Source organism: Terrapene carolina, unplaced genomic scaffold, assembly GCF_002925995.2.
Source record: "Terrapene carolina triunguis isolate 2854851 unplaced genomic scaffold, T_m_triunguis-2.0 Scaffold62, whole genome shotgun sequence".
In the NCBI taxonomy this organism is placed as follows: Eukaryota; Metazoa; Chordata; order Testudines; family Emydidae; genus Terrapene; species Terrapene triunguis.
In genome coordinates, this window is record NW_020664413.1 from 35,574,906 (window position 1) to 35,592,384 (window position 17,479).

The following is a 17,479-nucleotide window of genomic DNA, read 5'->3' on the forward strand; positions in this document are numbered from 1 at the left end:
ACTTGCGTCTGATGAAGTGGGCATTCACCCACGAAAGCTTATGCTCCAATACTTCTGTTAGCCTTAAAGGTGCCACAGGACCCTCTGTTGCTTTTTACAGATTCAGACTAACACGGCTACCCCTCTGATACTTGAATGTACCGTGTGCTGTTTTTAGAACGTAGTGAGCAAAAATCCTACATGAACAAGTCAAACTCTTTATGAATGAGTGGGTGTGACGCTCCCATCTGGTGTTATCTGGACCGGTGATCTGCTTAGTCACTCCAATCCTTGACTCTGGGAGCCAGCCTTACCATGCTCTGCTGTGAGAACCCCCACTCCTGGGCTGTTCACGCACAGCCTCTGGCATGTAAGCTGCTCCTTGGATTGTGCAACTGAATGACACTAGCCAATATCTCCGGTCCCGGACACAACCCTAGGAACTTCCGTCTTGCAGTGCCCAGTTATGCCACTAGATGCTGCAAGCTTATATGAGTTCGTCAATTTAACAAAGAAATTGTTGTTATCCCAGGCTTGTTATCCCAAGGGGAGTCTCTGACATGCTTCAAACCAAACGCACTGCTTCAGGTAGAATAAACAAACAGATTTATTAACTGCAAAGATAAATTTTAAGTGATTATAAGTCACAGCATAACAAGTCAGATTTGGTCAAATGAAATAAAAGGAAAATACATTCTAAGCTGATCTTAACACTTTCAGTGCCCTTACAAACTTAGATGTGTCTCACCACAGGCTGGCTGGTTGCCCTTCAGCCAGGCTCTCCCCTTTGATCAGCGCTTCAGTCGCTTGGTGCGGTGTCTGCAGATGTAGGTGGAAGAGAGAGGAAGAGAATGGCAAACATCTCTCCCTTTTATCATGTCCTTTCTTCCCTCTTGGCTTCCCCCCCCCCATCATAGTCCCAAACTGACCAAAGGAAGGGGGGTGACTCACTCGAGAGTCCAACAGATCCTTTGTTGTTGCCTAGGCCAGTGTCCTTTGTTCCTGTGAGGCTGGGCTGGGTTTGTCCCATGCATGCCCTGATGAGGTGTAAAATGCCCCTCTGCTTTTGGAGAGTTTTTGCCTGGGCTTGCTTTAAGCCATGAGGCTACATTTTCAGCCTCTTAACTATATATATGAAATTATAACCTATGACATTACTATGACATTACTGTAACAACAATTACTATAACATCACTATAACAACAATGCTCAGTGCATCATGAGCCTTCCGAAGACATTCGACATGACAAACTTTGCATTGGTACCACACAATCATTTTATAAGGATGAACATGGGGGTGTAGGGTGTTCCCATGAGGCACAGAACGTCAGAGTGAGTTGTTCTAATATGGGACACACAACTTTGAGGAGTCTAGCACTCACTCTCTGTGCCCATTGACTCCAGTGGGAGGACATACAAATGCTCAGCAGCTCTCAGGATTTAGTCCCTGAACAATATTAACCATTTACATCTTAACTGCCGAGGACTGCATTGTTTCATTTCACAATGACTAACATGCCCCTTTGTTTTGTGTCTTTAAGACTCCCTGGCTCTGGAACACAAGGCAGTGCTGGAATGGATACCCATATCAGGTAAGTCATCCTGTTATATAGAAATAAATATACAACCTCATTGAGAAGTTGTTTTTACTATGCAAACCCCACGTTTTATGCAAATGTTGATTAGCTTTATCAGACTACCAAACAAACACCATTTCGCTCCCCCTATTGTCCGAGTCATGGAGGAGCAACATGAGCCGCATCCTCAGAGAAGGTAGGTTGACCAGACAGCAAATGTGAAAAATCAGGACGGGGGTGGGGGGTAATAGGAGCCTATATAAGAAAAAGACCCCAAAATCAGGACTGTCCCTATAAAATCGGGACATCTGGTCACCCTAAGAGAAGGAAATATACCCGTCCCTCCTCGTGAGGACAAAGTGTATCAGCGATAACTGGCAGAAAGACAGTATGTCTGGGGGACAAAAATCTCCCCTGAACCCTGAATGAAATGTATGCATGGTGGGAGGAGATACCTCCTCGTACTCAAAGTGTGGGAAACCCAGCCTTGAAACCACTCCCCACTCGTGAGGTCCCAGAGCTCAGGTTCCAGCCTGAGGCTGAACATTTACACAGCAATTTTACAACCTCGCAGCCCAAGCCCCATGAGCCCAAGTCAGCTGACCCAGGCCAGGCTCAGGTGTTTAATTGTTGTGTAGATGTACTCAGAGAACTAATAATACTTACCTATCACTCAGAGGTGTTGGGAGCATCAGTTAATCAATATCTATTAAAATCAAATTTTAAATAATATTATTAATTAGAGAGCTCATTAGAGAAAAATGTCATCGTGCATATGTGGTTAGGAGTTGGCATTGGCAGCCATTTGGGAAAGTTCAGCTTAATGGATATGTATTTTTATGCAATACCAGTTTGCATTTATCTCATCACAAAAGTATCATACTTGCAAGATTACAGAAGAATGTAAGTAAGCATCAGGCTACAATTAGAGAGCCCTGAGGATTTCACAGCTGTTTGAATGAGAGCAAAATTATGTTTGGAGCTAATTGCCAGTTTCAGAGCAACCATTTCCTTATGCCTCATCTGTCTTCTTAATACTTTTAAACATAAATCCATTGTCATGATATATAGCATTTTTTTAAAATCAGGTATCAAAAATCACAAATATCACCTAACGATGCAGGCTTCAAGACTTGTGGTAACTTGTGGTTGTGTTTTTGTTTTACAGCATTTCTACCCATCTAAATTCCAAATTTTCAGAAAGCCTCCAAACATTCACCTGTTTAGCCCCAAATGTTGTTTTTCATCTTTACTTGTGTAACAGCAGTACTCAAAACCCCCAGCAAGGATCAGGGGCCCATTGTTCTAGACCAGGGGTCGGCAACCTTTCAGAAGTGGTGTGCCGAGTCTTCATTTATTCACTCTAATTTAAGGTTTCGCGTGCCAGTCATACATTTTAACCTTTTTAGAAGCTCTCTTTCTATAAGTCTATAATATATAACTAAACTATTGTTGTATGTAAAGTAAATAAGGTTTCAAAATGTTTAAGAAGTTTAATTTAAAATTAAATTAAAATGCAGAGCCCCCCAGACCTGGGCAGTGTGAGTGCCACTGAAAACCAGCTTGCGTGCCGCCTTCGCACATGTGCCATAGGTTGCCTACCCCTGGTCTAGACATTGTTCAAACCCATAAGGAGGGTTGCCAGCATTGTATTTCAAAAATAAGGGACTGTTTTCTTAGCTCTCCCACCCCACTCCTCCTCCCGATAGTAGTAGCAGTATTCTCATAAGCAGTATTCACATACTTTGCCAGGGTATATCTTGCTGCTCTTTGCAGCACTCGGCAACTCCCAATCTTGTCGTACAGAGATGAAAAAATAAGGAATGTCCCTTGTAATCAGGGACCCTACCCATAAGCGATAATTAGTACCCAAAAAACTAAGAGAAACCAGTTTAAGAGTTTGCAATCTGAGAAGTCTAAAATGTCAAGACATGTTTGTAAACTGCATATTACATACATAAGAAAATCTGCTTCTGAAGAAAGAATCAGTATGATTGGCTAATGAGCGTGAATATTTGCTAAGCTTATGATCAGGACCGAGAGGTTGCCCTTTGTTCCTGAGAAAATTAGTTGTACCCTTTGAATACTAGTAGAGATCTATGAGATCTATAGAAACAAGCTGCAGACAAAGAGAAGGTCCAGTGCCAGAGAATGAGTTTTGATAGCTAGCAAATCACAAAATAAAAACAGTCATTGTCCCAGAGAAAAAATATGTGTTGGGCTCAAATCAAGGTTGTGTTTGCGGGGGTTTTGTTTGTTTTCTTTGTTTTCTAAACGGATAAAAGTTCTAATCATGCTGTGACTCACATGAATTATTCAACATGGCATTCCAGAAATCCAACACAACTCTATATAGCTATAGACAAGTGGGTGATTCTGCATTCACTTGGTTTGCTAAGGCCCAAATCCTCACTTTATGCACTATTGAAGTTAAGGATCGGGAACTAACATTGGAACTGATCAAGTTCTCTGCTTTTGTTGTGCATTTATGAGATGAAACCTGGCACATCCTCACAGTGTGGGGGTTCCCGCCGCCCGAATTATCTTGATTCTTGGGTTTAGAAAAACTTATCAATAGAGAACAACCAACAATCCTAAAAATTCTTCTAATACAAATTTTCCTTGTAAATTCTTTGGGGATTTTGACTGTAATTCCAGCTTCCTTTTTAGTTCATATACTAGAATTAAGTTTAAAAAACTGCCGCTAATCAACCCCCTTACTGGCAATGTCAGCAGAGCAGACAAGGACTGAATGGCCCAGAGAGAATGAACTACACTTTATCACTTATGGATTGTTCCTTCATTGGTGGGGAAACTGGGGAGAGCTTACCATCCAACTCACCATGCCTTTGGATTCTAGGATTATCAAAGGTGCCTTTTACCAGCACTACATTAAAAACTAAGCAAATACATAAAAAGCTAGAAAAGATTGTCTGAAAATGGGCAAGCAGACCTGGTGATGGCAACAATTGAGTTTTTGCATTGTCTGTATGATTGACATAGTTGAAACTTAAAAAAAAACAACAGTAAATTTGAGCACTTTTAAAAAAAAATTATTGTATTTTACAAAGCAGGAAAAACAGTTATCCCAGAGCATTGGCTGGGCACCTAAAGAGGGTTTTCTAAATATTAAAAAATACATGAAAATAAAGATTTATTGACATGAAAAGATTTTAAAAGAAGAAATCTGTTTGTGTTATAGAATAGAAATGATGATCAAAACTACACATATAGGACAATTTTTGCCCTGCTCTGCAACAACTTTGGGTGGTCCTCCAGTGCAAAGCTGGTCTAAACCTGGTGACTCTGGCCCCTCAAGGATACTCTCTGCCCAAGGGAGTCCTCCAGTGGCATAAAAATGCAGTAACATCTCCTATCCCAGAACCCCTCCCTGTCATTGATGTAGGGGACATGACGAGCAGGAAATGGGCATGGCTGAGTGTAAATTAGAGTAGCCCCCAGTCTGCTCTAATTTATGTCTGGGACCAGACTTAAAGCCCCTTTACACCTTTACATTTCTGCCCTTCTCAGCTGCGTCAAGCACTCCTTGGCTGCAGGAAAGGGTATGGGCCCTGCTTTTTTCTGTGTTTGTAGGCCAAAGGGGTCTGAATGGATTTAATCTATACAAATTGCTTCCTGTCCTCCAAAAGATAGCATGTTCATAGGTCATTTTTAGACCCCTTAAGAATAAATTACATTAGAAAGACTGATATAACTTTCATCATGGTGATGTTGACAGCACTACTTTAATCCCACCATGGTGCCAACACACAGAGGTAAGACTGTTTACTGGAGCCATTTCTTCCCAATTCACTGTGCATCTGCAGCCTTTGGTATGCTCTAAATTGGTTGCAGCTGATTTGGAAAGCAACAGGAGACAATTGTATAATCAAACATTCCTTTGCTGCATATGAGAGAAGTGCGGGGTTCAAAACTGGCCAGAAACATTTCTGCTCTAGGTACCTAAAGAACTAGGGCCTGGCTTATTGGCATTGCAGGGAAAGGGTATAGCTCAGTTGTCAGGATCTAAACATAAAAGAGGAGAAGTGTAAGTAAGAGATGAGGAGGGGCTTCTTCTCACAGTGCTATAGTGCTTGGAACAGGCACCCGTCAGAACTGTCTGAGAAAGGAAGATAACCCCTAGCCAGTCTGCAATTTCCCCTCTCTTTGTGGAGTTTAGTGTTTATAAAGCGAATTACTTTCTCAACCTTTTTAAACCTTCCTCTTTCAGCCGCTGATGCCTGACCTTCATTACTACTACATAGTCGAGTTGTCATTCTATTGGTCCTTAATGTTTTCTCAGTTCACTGACATCAAAAGAAAGGTAAGAACAATCAGTGTAAAAACTTGTCAAGGGCTGTAAACACACACTTTCATTGACTCTTGGGGAGCATGCAGCCCTGTCACTATGTACTGTGCTAGACACGTGTTATTTCCATTTGCAAGCTATTGTAGATGTTCATTGTTGTGATACTGATGTTAAAGTGGGCACATCATTCTGTTCCTGGGCAGGGGGATGTGACGTTTTCTGCACCTTGTTGAAGCAGCCCACAGTAATCAAATATTCAGTAGCAAAGGGCGCAATGTCAATTGATAATCTGCTATTCTCACATCAGGGATTGTGTTGTCTCTTGAGGATCAGCAAACTGTAGTGTACTCACTTGACCTGATGTGATAAGAGCATCAATGTCAGAGCTAGATACTGCTGTGAATTTACTAGACCATCTGTGGTAAGATTCATGAGAACTTTGAGTTCATCTCCCTGTAATGATAAGATAAAGGCATATAAATGTATCTGATATTAAATTAATGCTACAGTATCAATCTTTTCTTTACAGATGAAAACCTCAAGAAGCTTCAGATCTTTTGTGTATAGCTATATTGCAAAACAAAACCCAGTGTCTTTTATTTTCTGTGTAATGGGGAAAAAATGAAATTTTGAAGTTAGAAAACTGTATAGACTGTGAAATAAATCTATTCCCAATGTGTCCATCTTTAAGTCATCATCTGGGAACTTGCCTGTTATACAAAGCAGGTGGGCTTTTAACCAGAAACCTATAACCTTGCAGAACCACGTTGTCCGTGCTGGCTGTCCATATGAGAACGCTATTGAACAGTACCAATGGCAGCCTGCTCCATTTTGTTTCCCCTTCTTCCTCCTTCAACAGGCAGCAAGAATTGCACAATGATAATCCATAACAAAACCAAAAAGAACAACAACAATAAAAACCCTGTGCTGTATTCTACAGTAATGGTCTAAAACAAAATGTTAATGCTGTGCTTCGGATTATTGTAACGTGTTAAAGTTGCATAGGATAGAATTTATTTTTGTTTCTTTTCTTTAAAAGAATAAGGAAATTACATTTAGAAATACCGTTCAAAGAACTTTATTTAGGTTGCAAAGTCAGTCACTGAAAAGTAACGAAATGTCTGTATTAAGGTTGCCCATTCACCTTTTGACACAGTCTTTAATTAAATGATCACGGCCTAACTCATAATTTTAAAAGAAAATTGTTTAATGGGGCAGTTAATCCCCCTGTTTAATGGGGCAGTTAATTCTAACAAGACCATATTTCTGGGAAACAAAGTGGAGAATAAAGTGTGTCCTCGAGAAAATGAATCCTCCCCCTGGAACCACAGTGTACTGCTGGGAATCCTGGTCTGTGTTTGTTTCAGCAAGGAAAATACTCCCTTTCCAGCATCTGCAAAGTTTCTCTCCAGAAGCAGGAGGCCCAAGGAAATATCCAAGAATCTCAAATCTTTATTAGATGATACAGTGTAAACAGAACAGTTGACACAGACATATCAGTCTATTTGCTCCGAGTGCCCAATCTACTTACAGTCGCTACATTTGCCATCAGTCACTGGTGTAGAGAAACGTGGCTCAGCAGAGGGGTCTCACAGTGCAGAAGAATTCAATCCAAATACGATACGTGTAAGCAGCAGTAGCAGGCAGGACACAACCATTTGCAAATATGAAAACCAATACCCAATCTCTGCAGAAATGTGACAGTATCATTCAGGTTATTCCTGCAGACATGTGTCATTATATCTAAGCAGTCCCACTGCATGTATTTAGCCTTATGTACTGCTCAGTTATATCTTTATTCCACCTTCTCTGTGCACCTCTGCGGGGGAGGAGTGTCATAATTGCAAAACTATGGAATGCTGACATGGATGCATTTTTTAAAATGCCTGCTAACGTCTTTGATTATATAAAAAGTGGGAAAGTACTGAACAGTATCCAACAGTGTTAAAAATGCAGCTCTCCAAAGGTCCATTGTGATGTTCCAAAACTTTCCTAATTTGAAACCTCTTGGGGACGAATAAAGTGACCATTACTCCCATGACTCAGCCCTGGTCTACACGACACGTTTAGGTCGAATTTAGCAGCGTTAGATCGATTTAACCCTGCACCTGTCCACACGACGAAGCCATTTGTGTCGACTTAAAGGGCTCTTAAAATCGATTTCTGTACTCCTCCCTGACGAGGGGATTAGCGCTGAAATCGACATCGCCGGGTTGAATTTGGGGTACTGTGGACGCAATTCAACAGTATTGGCCTCCGGGAGCTATCCCAGAGTGCTCCATTGTGACCGCTCTGGACAGCACTTTCAACTCAGATGCACTAGCCAGGTACACAGCAAAAGCCCCGGGAACTTTTGAATTTCATTTCCTGTTTGGTCAGCGTGGTGAACTCAGCAGCACAGGTGACCATGCAGTCCCAGAATCGCAAAAGAGCTCCAGCATGGACCGAACGGGAGGTACTGGATCAGATCAAAGTTTAGGGAGACGAATCCGTGCTATCAGAACTCCGTTCCAAAAGACGAAATGCCAAAATATTTGAAAAAATCTCCAAGGGCATGATGAACAGAGGCTACACAGGACCCGCAGCAGTGCCGCGTGAAAGGAGCTCAGGCAAGCCTAGCAAAAAACCAAAGAGGCAAACAGCCGCTCCGGGTCAGAGCCCCAGACAGGCAGCTTCTATGACGAGCTGCATGCAATTCTGGGGGGGGGCCCTACCACTACCCCACCCCTGTCCGTGGACACCTGCAAGGGGGGAGTCTCATGAAACAGGGATGAGGATTTGGGGGACGAGGAAGATGGGGAGGTGGAGGAGGATGAGGATAGCGCACAGCAAGCAAGCAGAGAAACCGTACTCCCTGACAGCCAGGAACTGTTTATCACCTTGGAGCCAATACCCTCCCAACCCTCCCAAGGCGGGCTCACGGACCATGAAGCTGGAGAAGGCACCTCTGGTGAGTGTACCTTTGTAAATATAATGCCTGGTTTAAAAGCAAGCGTGTTTAATGATTAATTTGCCCTGAAGACTTGGGATGCATTCGCGGCCAGTACAGCCCCTCCTTTTAAATGGCCAACCCAACAGGTGCTTGGTATAGGAAAGGAGGGCGCTGCTGTTTGAAACCATTCCCACTGAAAGACTGTGGCTTACCATGGCTGCCTGCAAGCTGAATTCTGTTGCCTGGCCCTGCGTGTGTGATCTCTCACACCAAACCGGCAGGCCCTCAATATAAGAGGCAAAATGCAACCTTGTACCAAAAGCACATGTGCTATGTAATGTTAACAGCTTGGTTCACTGTGAAAGAGTCTACCCATTGTTCTCTAAAATGTGTCTTTTTAAATACTACTCTCCCTTTTTTCCTCCCGCAACTGCAAATGTTTCAACGCTCCCCTTATCTCTGTCCCAGAGGCTAGCGCAGATAAGAAGACGAAAAAAATGCACTCACGATGAAATGTTCTCTGAGCTCATGCAGTCCTCCTGCACAGAAAGAGCTCAGTAGAATGCTTGGCAAACAATGTCAGAGTCCAGGAAAGCAGAAAATGAACGCGAGGACAGGAGGGACGAATGAGATGAGAGGTGGCGGGAGCAAGATGAGAGATGGCGGCAGTGTGATAAGAGGAGGCAGGATGCAATGCTGAGCTACTGGAGGATCAAACTGATATGCTCCGGCGTCTGGTGGAGCTGCAGGAAAGGTAACAGGAGCACAGACGGCCACTGCTGCCCTTGTGTAACTGCCCGCCCTCCTCCCCAAGTTCCATAGCCTCCTCACCCAGACACCCAAGAACACGGGGCTGGGGGCTCCGGGCACCCAACCACTCCACCCCAGAGGATTGCCCAAGCAACAGAAGGCTGGCATTCAATAAGTTTTGAAATGCAGTGTGGCCTTGTCCTTCCCTCCTCCCCTCATCGACCACCCTACCCGGTGCTTCCCTCCTCCCCTACCCCTCCCGGGCTACCTTGGCAGTTATCTCCCTATTTGTGTGATGAATTAATAAAGAATGCATGATTTGGAAACAATGACTTTATTGCCTCTGCAAGCGGTGATCGAAGGGGAGAGGGCGGTTGGCTTACAGGGAAGTAGAGTGAACCAAGGGGGCGGGTTTTCATCAAGGAGAAACAAACAGAACTGTCACACCGTAGCCTGGCCAGTCATGAAACTGGTTTTCAAAGCTTCTCTGATGCACAGCGCACCCTGCAGTGCTCTTCTAATCGCCCCGGTGTCTGGCTGCGCGTAATCAGCGGCCAGGCGATTTGCCTCAACCTCCCACCCCGCCATAAACGTCTCCCCCTTACTCTCACAGATATTGTGGAGCACACAGAAAGTGGCAATAACAATTGGAATATTGGTTTCGCTGAGGTCTAACCGAGTCAGTAACCTGCACCAGTGTGCTTTTAAACGTCCAAATGCACGTTCTACCACCATTCTGCTCTTGCTCAGCCTATAGTTGAACAGCTCCTTACTACTGTCCAGGGTGCCTATGTATGGCTTCATGAGCCATGGCATTAAGAGGTAGGCTGGGTCCCCAAGGATAACTATAGGCATTTCAACGTTCCCATCAGTTATTTTCTGGTCTGGGAAGTAAGTCCCTTCCTGCAGCTGTTCAAACAGACCAGAGTTTCTGAAGATGCGAGCGTCATGTACCTTTCCGGCCATCCCACATTGATGTCGGTGAAACTTCCCTTGTGATCCACCAGTGCTTGCAGCACCATTGAAAAGTATCCCTTGTGGTTTATGTACTGGCTGCCAAAGTGGTCCGGTCCCAAGATAGGGATATGCGTTCCGTCTGTCGCCCCACCACAGTTAGGGAATCCCATTGCAGCAAAGCCATCCACTATGACCTGCACATTTCCCAGAGTCACTACCCTTGATAGCATCAGCTCAGTGATTGCATTGGCTACTTGGATCACAGCAGCCCCCACAGTAGATTTACCCACTCCAAATTGATTCCCGACTGACTGGTAGCTGTCTGGCGTTGCAAGCTTCCAGAGGGCTATCGCCACTCACTTCTCAACTGTGAGGACTGCTCTCATCTTGGTATTCTTGCGCTTCAGGGCAGGGGAAAGCAAGTCACAAAGTTCCATGAAAGTTTTGCAGCCACAGGGAATCATCCCAGACCTGCAACACTATGTGGTCCCACCAGTCTGGGCTTGTTTCCCAGGCCCAGAATCGGCATTCCATGGCATGAACCTGCCCTATTACCACCATGATGTCCAAATTGCCAGGGCCCATGCTTTGAGAGAAGTCTGTGTCCATGTCCTCATCACTATCGTGATCGCACTGTTGTCGCCTCCTTGCCTGCTTTTGCAGGCTCTGGTTCTGAACATACTGCAGGATAATGCGCAAGGTGTTTACAGTGCTCACAACAGCAGCTGTGAGCTGAGCGGCCTCCATGCTTGCCGTGGTCTGGCGTGAGCAGGAGAGCAGAGTTGCAGCGGAAGTGGTGGATGACGACGGATGCCACGAGAATAGATATTTATTCTGAACAACGAGAGGACCTGCGAGGTGGATTCATGGTACCAGGAGAGCAGAGTTGCAGCGGAAGTGGTGGAGGACGACGGTTAGCACCGCGCACATTTCCCGAGGAAGAACACACGTTCCCGGGAGCCCATGACAGACAACATGGAGAAATTCGCTATCGAGACATGAGCAGGAGAGCAGAGTTGCAGCAGAAGTAGTGAATGACGACGGGATGCCACAAGAATAGATATTTATAAAGAACGACAAAAGGACCTGCGAGGTGGATTCATGGCACCAGGAGAGCAGAGTTGCAGCGGAAGCGATGGTTGGATGTCGACGGTTAGCAGTCCTACTGCACCGTCTGCTGAAAGCAGTATGGCGTCTGCACGGAAAAGCATGAAACGATTGTCTGCCTTTACTTTCATGGAGGGAGGGGCGACTGATGACATGTATCCAAAACCACCTGCGACAATGTTTTTGCCCCATCAGGCGTTGGGAGCTCAACCCAGAATTCCAATGGGCAGCGAAGACTGCGGGAACTGTGGGATAGCTACCCACAGTGCAACTCTCTGAAAGTTGACGCTAGCCAGGGTACTGTGGACGCACTCCGCCGTCTTAATGCGCTTAGTGAAGACACACACAATTGACTGTATAAAATTGCTTCCTAAAAATCTACTTCTATAAATTTGACCTAATTTTGTAGTGTAGACATACCCTCAGAGAGTTGTCACATTTGATCAGACAGATAGATATTTGCATACACAAATTGACTAGCTGAGCATCTAACCTCTCAATTACTGCTTGCTGTTTTGGATTCTGGGCCCGCAAGCAGGGCCCATTCCTGAAGTGCTTACTCAGGGCCAAAACCTGCCCATAGCACAAAGGCCAGGTCTCTCCTGAGGGGTCAGGTTGAGATCTAGCCTCTCATGCTCCAGGATACAGAGAACTAGCGGAGCTGCTCCCCTCTGGGCACATCCATTCTCTGGCCCCACACTGTTGCATGGAGAGAGTCTCAGAGGGAGGCAGAATTTCCCCCCATGCAGCCTTCTTGCACCTGGAACTGCCTTATGGAGTGGAATGCTGTGAGTGGTTCTGCTTTGTTGTACAATTTACCTCTATGGGTCCCATTCATTTGAAATCAATGAAAAAAGTTTCATTGACTTCAGTGGACTTTGCATCAGGCCCTATATACTTACTTGGGCAAAACTTCTGTTGATGTCTGGAATGCAGGCTTTGGCACGCAATTTACGTGGGTAAAATTGACTATTCTATTTATTTAAGTTTGTTTGTGCTTGTGGATATCTAACCTTTCTACCTGGCAGTGTAGGTGTGAATGGACTTTACGGACACGTAAGCAGGCCAGGTTCCTGCCTTGCTGAACTTGCAATATACAGCGAAGGCCAGCCACAGTGAAGGACTGCAGCTCAATGCTTTCACTCCCTCCCCCCCCCCACTCTTTTCTGTTTGTCCTTTGGGGGTGGGACATTTAAACCTTGCCTATTTTCTGTGTGTCTGACTGAGTTTTGGTCACCATGGCCTGCGCCCAGATCTTGAGCTGCTATTTTTGTCCCGTGTACGTGGCTTTCATTACTAGCAACCCGTGAGTGATATTAAAGTATTGTGGTATGAACTTTGTGGCTTCTAATTGTGTAGATTCAGGTCCAAATTTTGCTCTTAAGTTACACTTGCATTGGAGTCAATGAACTGGCATGAGCGTAGTTGAGAGCAAGATAACTTTATGAAAAAAGGCAAATGAACAAACAGTTCTTAAACAGATGCTGAAAACCAAAAATGGAGCTAATAGCATTTAAGCCCTGAGATCTACAAGGGAAATATCTTGCATCAGTTACAGCCTATACACCAACATCATGTCGATTTTCTGTTCCCAAATGATTACACGCTGAGCCTCGAACTCCACTAACTTGGTGTAAATCAGGTGTTAATCTGCTGAAGCCAAGGGAATCACACTGGAGTAAAAGTGGTGAGGGAGGGGTCAGGCCCATAGTGTGAGTTGTGATATATACACTGTTGATCCTCATATACAGAAGAAATACCATCAAGTGAGTATTGGTTAGTTGTGAGGTCACTACAATTTGAATATTCAATTATCAAAGACTACAGTGTCTAAAATCTTGTGAAATAGTTTGACCACTAAATCAAAAAGTCTCACTAAGAAGCAAGCCAATGGGAAACATCCTATGCATTGTGAATTTGGTATTGCATTTTCTAAAGCTTTGTTGTGGGATTCTGTAACCTATAACTGCTGTTCATACTGTCACTTTTTGTGACTGCTACTTTTATAAGGGGTAGCTAATGAATATTAGAAGATAGAATCTACAAACAGCTCATCTGTGTCTTAACCTACCGTAGTACCCATTTAACTAAGCTGCTGTTTGGCTAGACGGAAGGTGAAGTTTGCCACCCAATACAGGACATTATTGGAGTACTTCATGGACAGATGGCAGATTTCCATTTCTCAGCCTGACAAATCTGTTGCTATTTTTTTAACAGTGAGAAAATTAATTCCTTATGTAAGTTGGGATCTCTTTCTAAGAAGTTTTGAATGCCACAGCAATGGTGTCATAGTCCAGAGTGATTAGAAATGACTCGGCAGTTATTTCTGCTGTCTGAGTCCCTGCTGGAATTCAGCTGCCTGCTTTCATTTTGTCTGACCTCTTGCAATGACTGGTGCTAGAGCTCCTTATTTAAAGTGCAGGTGCTCAGTGCTGGCATCATTCCAACACTGGTCTTTCACTTTGTGCATCTTGAGAGAAATGCACTCATTATTTCCATCTCTACTTTATTCCTCCCATATAGGAAATTCATGACTTGAAAATGACTTTCTGTGGGATTGCTGATTTTCAAATACCTGTTTTGTCTTTATTTGTTTGTTACACATTCCATCAGATTATCTGTGTGTGACTGAAAAGAGATGGACAAAAATGTAACTATTTTGCTCACTACATAGCATCAGCATTCAGTTAAGGCAATGAAACAGGGTAGATTAACTTTTATAATTTCATAATGGCATGTTTGATCATAAGCTTCTACTGTGTTGCTGTAATAATTTTCTAACCTTAAGGTGTTTTCAGTTTACAAAGACTGCAGCTGAATTATGATTTTTACACATCTGTGCTGCTTCCCAGATTCCACTTCTGAAGGGCACAAACTGCAAGAGGAAAACCAGATCTGTTAAGAAACTTATGGCTGTCAGAGGGCATCAGTTAGTTTTGAATCAGTGAAGTTTATGTATGTGTTTGTCGGTAGCATGGCAGACATGTATTTTGAGATAAATATTATTTATTAAGGTCAGTTTAAGGGATTTTGTAAAATTGCTACTTCAGTCCATGCTTTCCTGGATCAACGAAAGATTGTGCAAATTGTACTTTAGTGATTACAAATTTTATATGTTTTCAGGTGGCTTAGCAGTGCCTAGATCCTCTCCATTCATTTTTAAAAAACCTAGCTGCTAATTACCCTGCATGGTGTGTTATGTTTATGGAAAGTTTATAACCATATTTCATTAGCAATCTGCTCCACAATGTCTATAGTTAGACCTTGGAACTCTTTCTGCATGCCCTGGTGAAAGGAGGAAGAATCACAGTGATGTGTTTAGTCTGAGAGAGAAAAAATGCAGGTTGTGCTGATCTTGTGGAGCTTGGGTGAGTAGGATGGAACTGTTATGGTTGAAGCCTTGAAACTAGGTGAGATTCCTCCCCTCCCCCCCCCCAAAAAAACCATCCTTAATATATAATATTAATGGAACAAGCTCAATAGAGGGTGGAATTTTCCAGAACACCCTGATGACAAAGGAGCAGAAGTCCTATTGACTTTCAGTGGTATGTGATCTCCCCAGTCACTTAGGCACTTCGGAAAATTCCATCCATAATCCGGTGGGAAATATCCTCTGGCTCCGTCAATCTATTTTGTTTGCTTGTTTTAATTCACCACACTGTTGCTGTCCTATGTCTGAGACACCTCAAACATAACTTAAGAAGGCCTCTTTGGAAACCGCATGGCCTTTTAAAGGAAAGAAACAGTCTGACATGATGAAATACAAAGTATTTGAATGAACTTTTGGGCAGGTCATGTGAAAAGTCTGCTCAGTTTCACTATTGAGTGCCACAATTTCACACAGTACAATTCACTTCCAGAGTGCCTCATTGAATATAAACGGTTTCTGTACATACACAATTTAAAAACCTATCTTTTGGTTCTGTGTGTGTGGATGGTACAAGCTATGCAACAATAAATTCCAAATAAAATGAACTCCCCCGTCACAACCTCCTCTCAGCCCCCACTCACCAATCAGGGAAGGGCTGGAATTCACAAGTGAGCTTTGCATGGGAATCCTAAAAATCCCTGGGCTTACATTCTGTCTGACCAACAGGGAAGCAAATTCCAGAGAGGAAGGTCGCTCCCTTGAGAAGATCCTGCAAAAATATATTCTCTGTGATGTGTTGGATCAGTTCTACAAAGGACACAAACTATTTTGTTAGTTAAAATTTTTGAAGAAATTTAAAATCACAAACACAGAAGCAAATACAAGGCCAAATCCTGCCCTTAAAGATTCTGCATCCTCAGTGATCGGGCTTTTGTTTGCGTGTAAACGATGGTAGAATTTGACCTATAGTGTAAGGGATCCAAAAAGCCCCATAGAATATGTATAATATAATCATTGTCATCTCCTTTTTGCAATGTCAAGGGTGAGTAGAGCTAAGGTTATGAGCAGCTTCCATCCACGTCTGTTTTGAGTTGCCATTTGAGTCTGCTGGGGATTGTCTGGGTGGTTTTATATACAGTGTTATACCATATACCACTTGTCCTTGAATGTCCATGGCCTCTTTGAACATGCACTCTTCCATAGAGAAGAATTTTAGGCAGTTGGTCTGGGGCATTCTAGCAACCTGGCCAAACCATTGTAATTGGTGCCATTTGATGTTTGTAGTTGTTTTTCATTGTTGCCCTCACAATTGATGTCCTCAAGAACAGCTTGGTCAACTCAACTATTCACAGTCAATAGCTGATGAAAATATTCTTTCCACATTTTAAGCTTTTGACTTTTTTATCTACTATATAGTTCCCCTGAGCATCACTTAGCTGACTTGTTACAGGTGTTAACTTTGATAGTAATCTAAGTCTCTGAAAAAGCCATCTTGAATTACTTTTTTGAAAGTGTTTTTCAAGCTCTTCACCTCTCAAGTCAGTTTTTCTTCACCTTTTTGACCATGCATTCTAGTTCCTTGTTGAGATGTCTGTATTTGTTATTCTGCTCAGTGCTATGTTCAGATTTCAGATGTTCTTGATATGCTTCCTGTTTTCTTCTTCTTAGATTGTCAATCTCTGATGCCATCCAGATTTTGCTTTTTGGATATGGGCTCATCCCTAAAATCTCCCCATTCATGGCCTAGAGTTGTTCTACTCTTGTGTCCTCTAGATCTAAGAGAGGGGCAAAGTGACCACTGATGGTATTCTGAATGTTCCCCATAGTGTCTGTATTTTGCATAGGGTGAGTGGATTTCCTGCTACCAGATTCTGTTGGTAGATCAAACACTGGCTTGGCCAACACTGTGGTACCTTAATTGGGAATGGGGATCTGACCCTGCCACAAACCCAAGGTCCCATTCCAATCGTCTTGTGGTACTTCTTATATACTATGAAAAGAGAATAAAACAGATAAAACTTTTAAAAGAGACAGTGAATTACATGAAGGAAGTAGTCCACTGGACAACTGATCCATAAGTAGATAATAAATAAAGAATCCTATTGCTCACGAATCTTAAAGCCTCTGACACACAATACAAATGGTCAAGAACTCCTTAAAGACTTCCAAAAAGAGACTGGAAAAATCTAGTATTTGTACAAGCATGGATGTAGCAGCGACAAAAGCAGAGAAGATTTGCTGCTTGGCTTACCCCTGCATTTGGATTGAGTCTGTACTAACCTGATTGCCATTGGCAGTAAAATCAAAAGGCAGTTCTGTACCACAGGTAACGGCAACATGTAAGGAAACAAGGCACGATATGTCAGTGTGGAAACCTCAGAGACCACATTATTTTCCTAGCCATGCTTTTTCTAATATTTGGGGGAAAGGTAAAAGCGTCACTATTTTGATTATAGAAGGCTTAAATTTTCAGCTGGATGGCCATAAATATCTGGACT

General features: G+C 43.2%; 1 protein-coding gene across 1 annotated transcript in view; it reads left to right on the top strand.

Moving 5' to 3' along the window:
- Positions 1 to 17,479, top strand: part of CERS6 (ceramide synthase 6) — a 216,100-nt gene that overhangs the window by 164,031 nt on the left and 34,590 nt on the right. The window contains exons 5-6 of the mRNA XM_024206806.3: positions 1,521 to 1,571; positions 5,788 to 5,880. Of these exons, the coding sequence (XP_024062574.1) occupies positions 1,521 to 1,571; positions 5,788 to 5,880 (144 nt within the window). The remainder of the gene's footprint in view (positions 1 to 1,520; positions 1,572 to 5,787; positions 5,881 to 17,479) is intronic.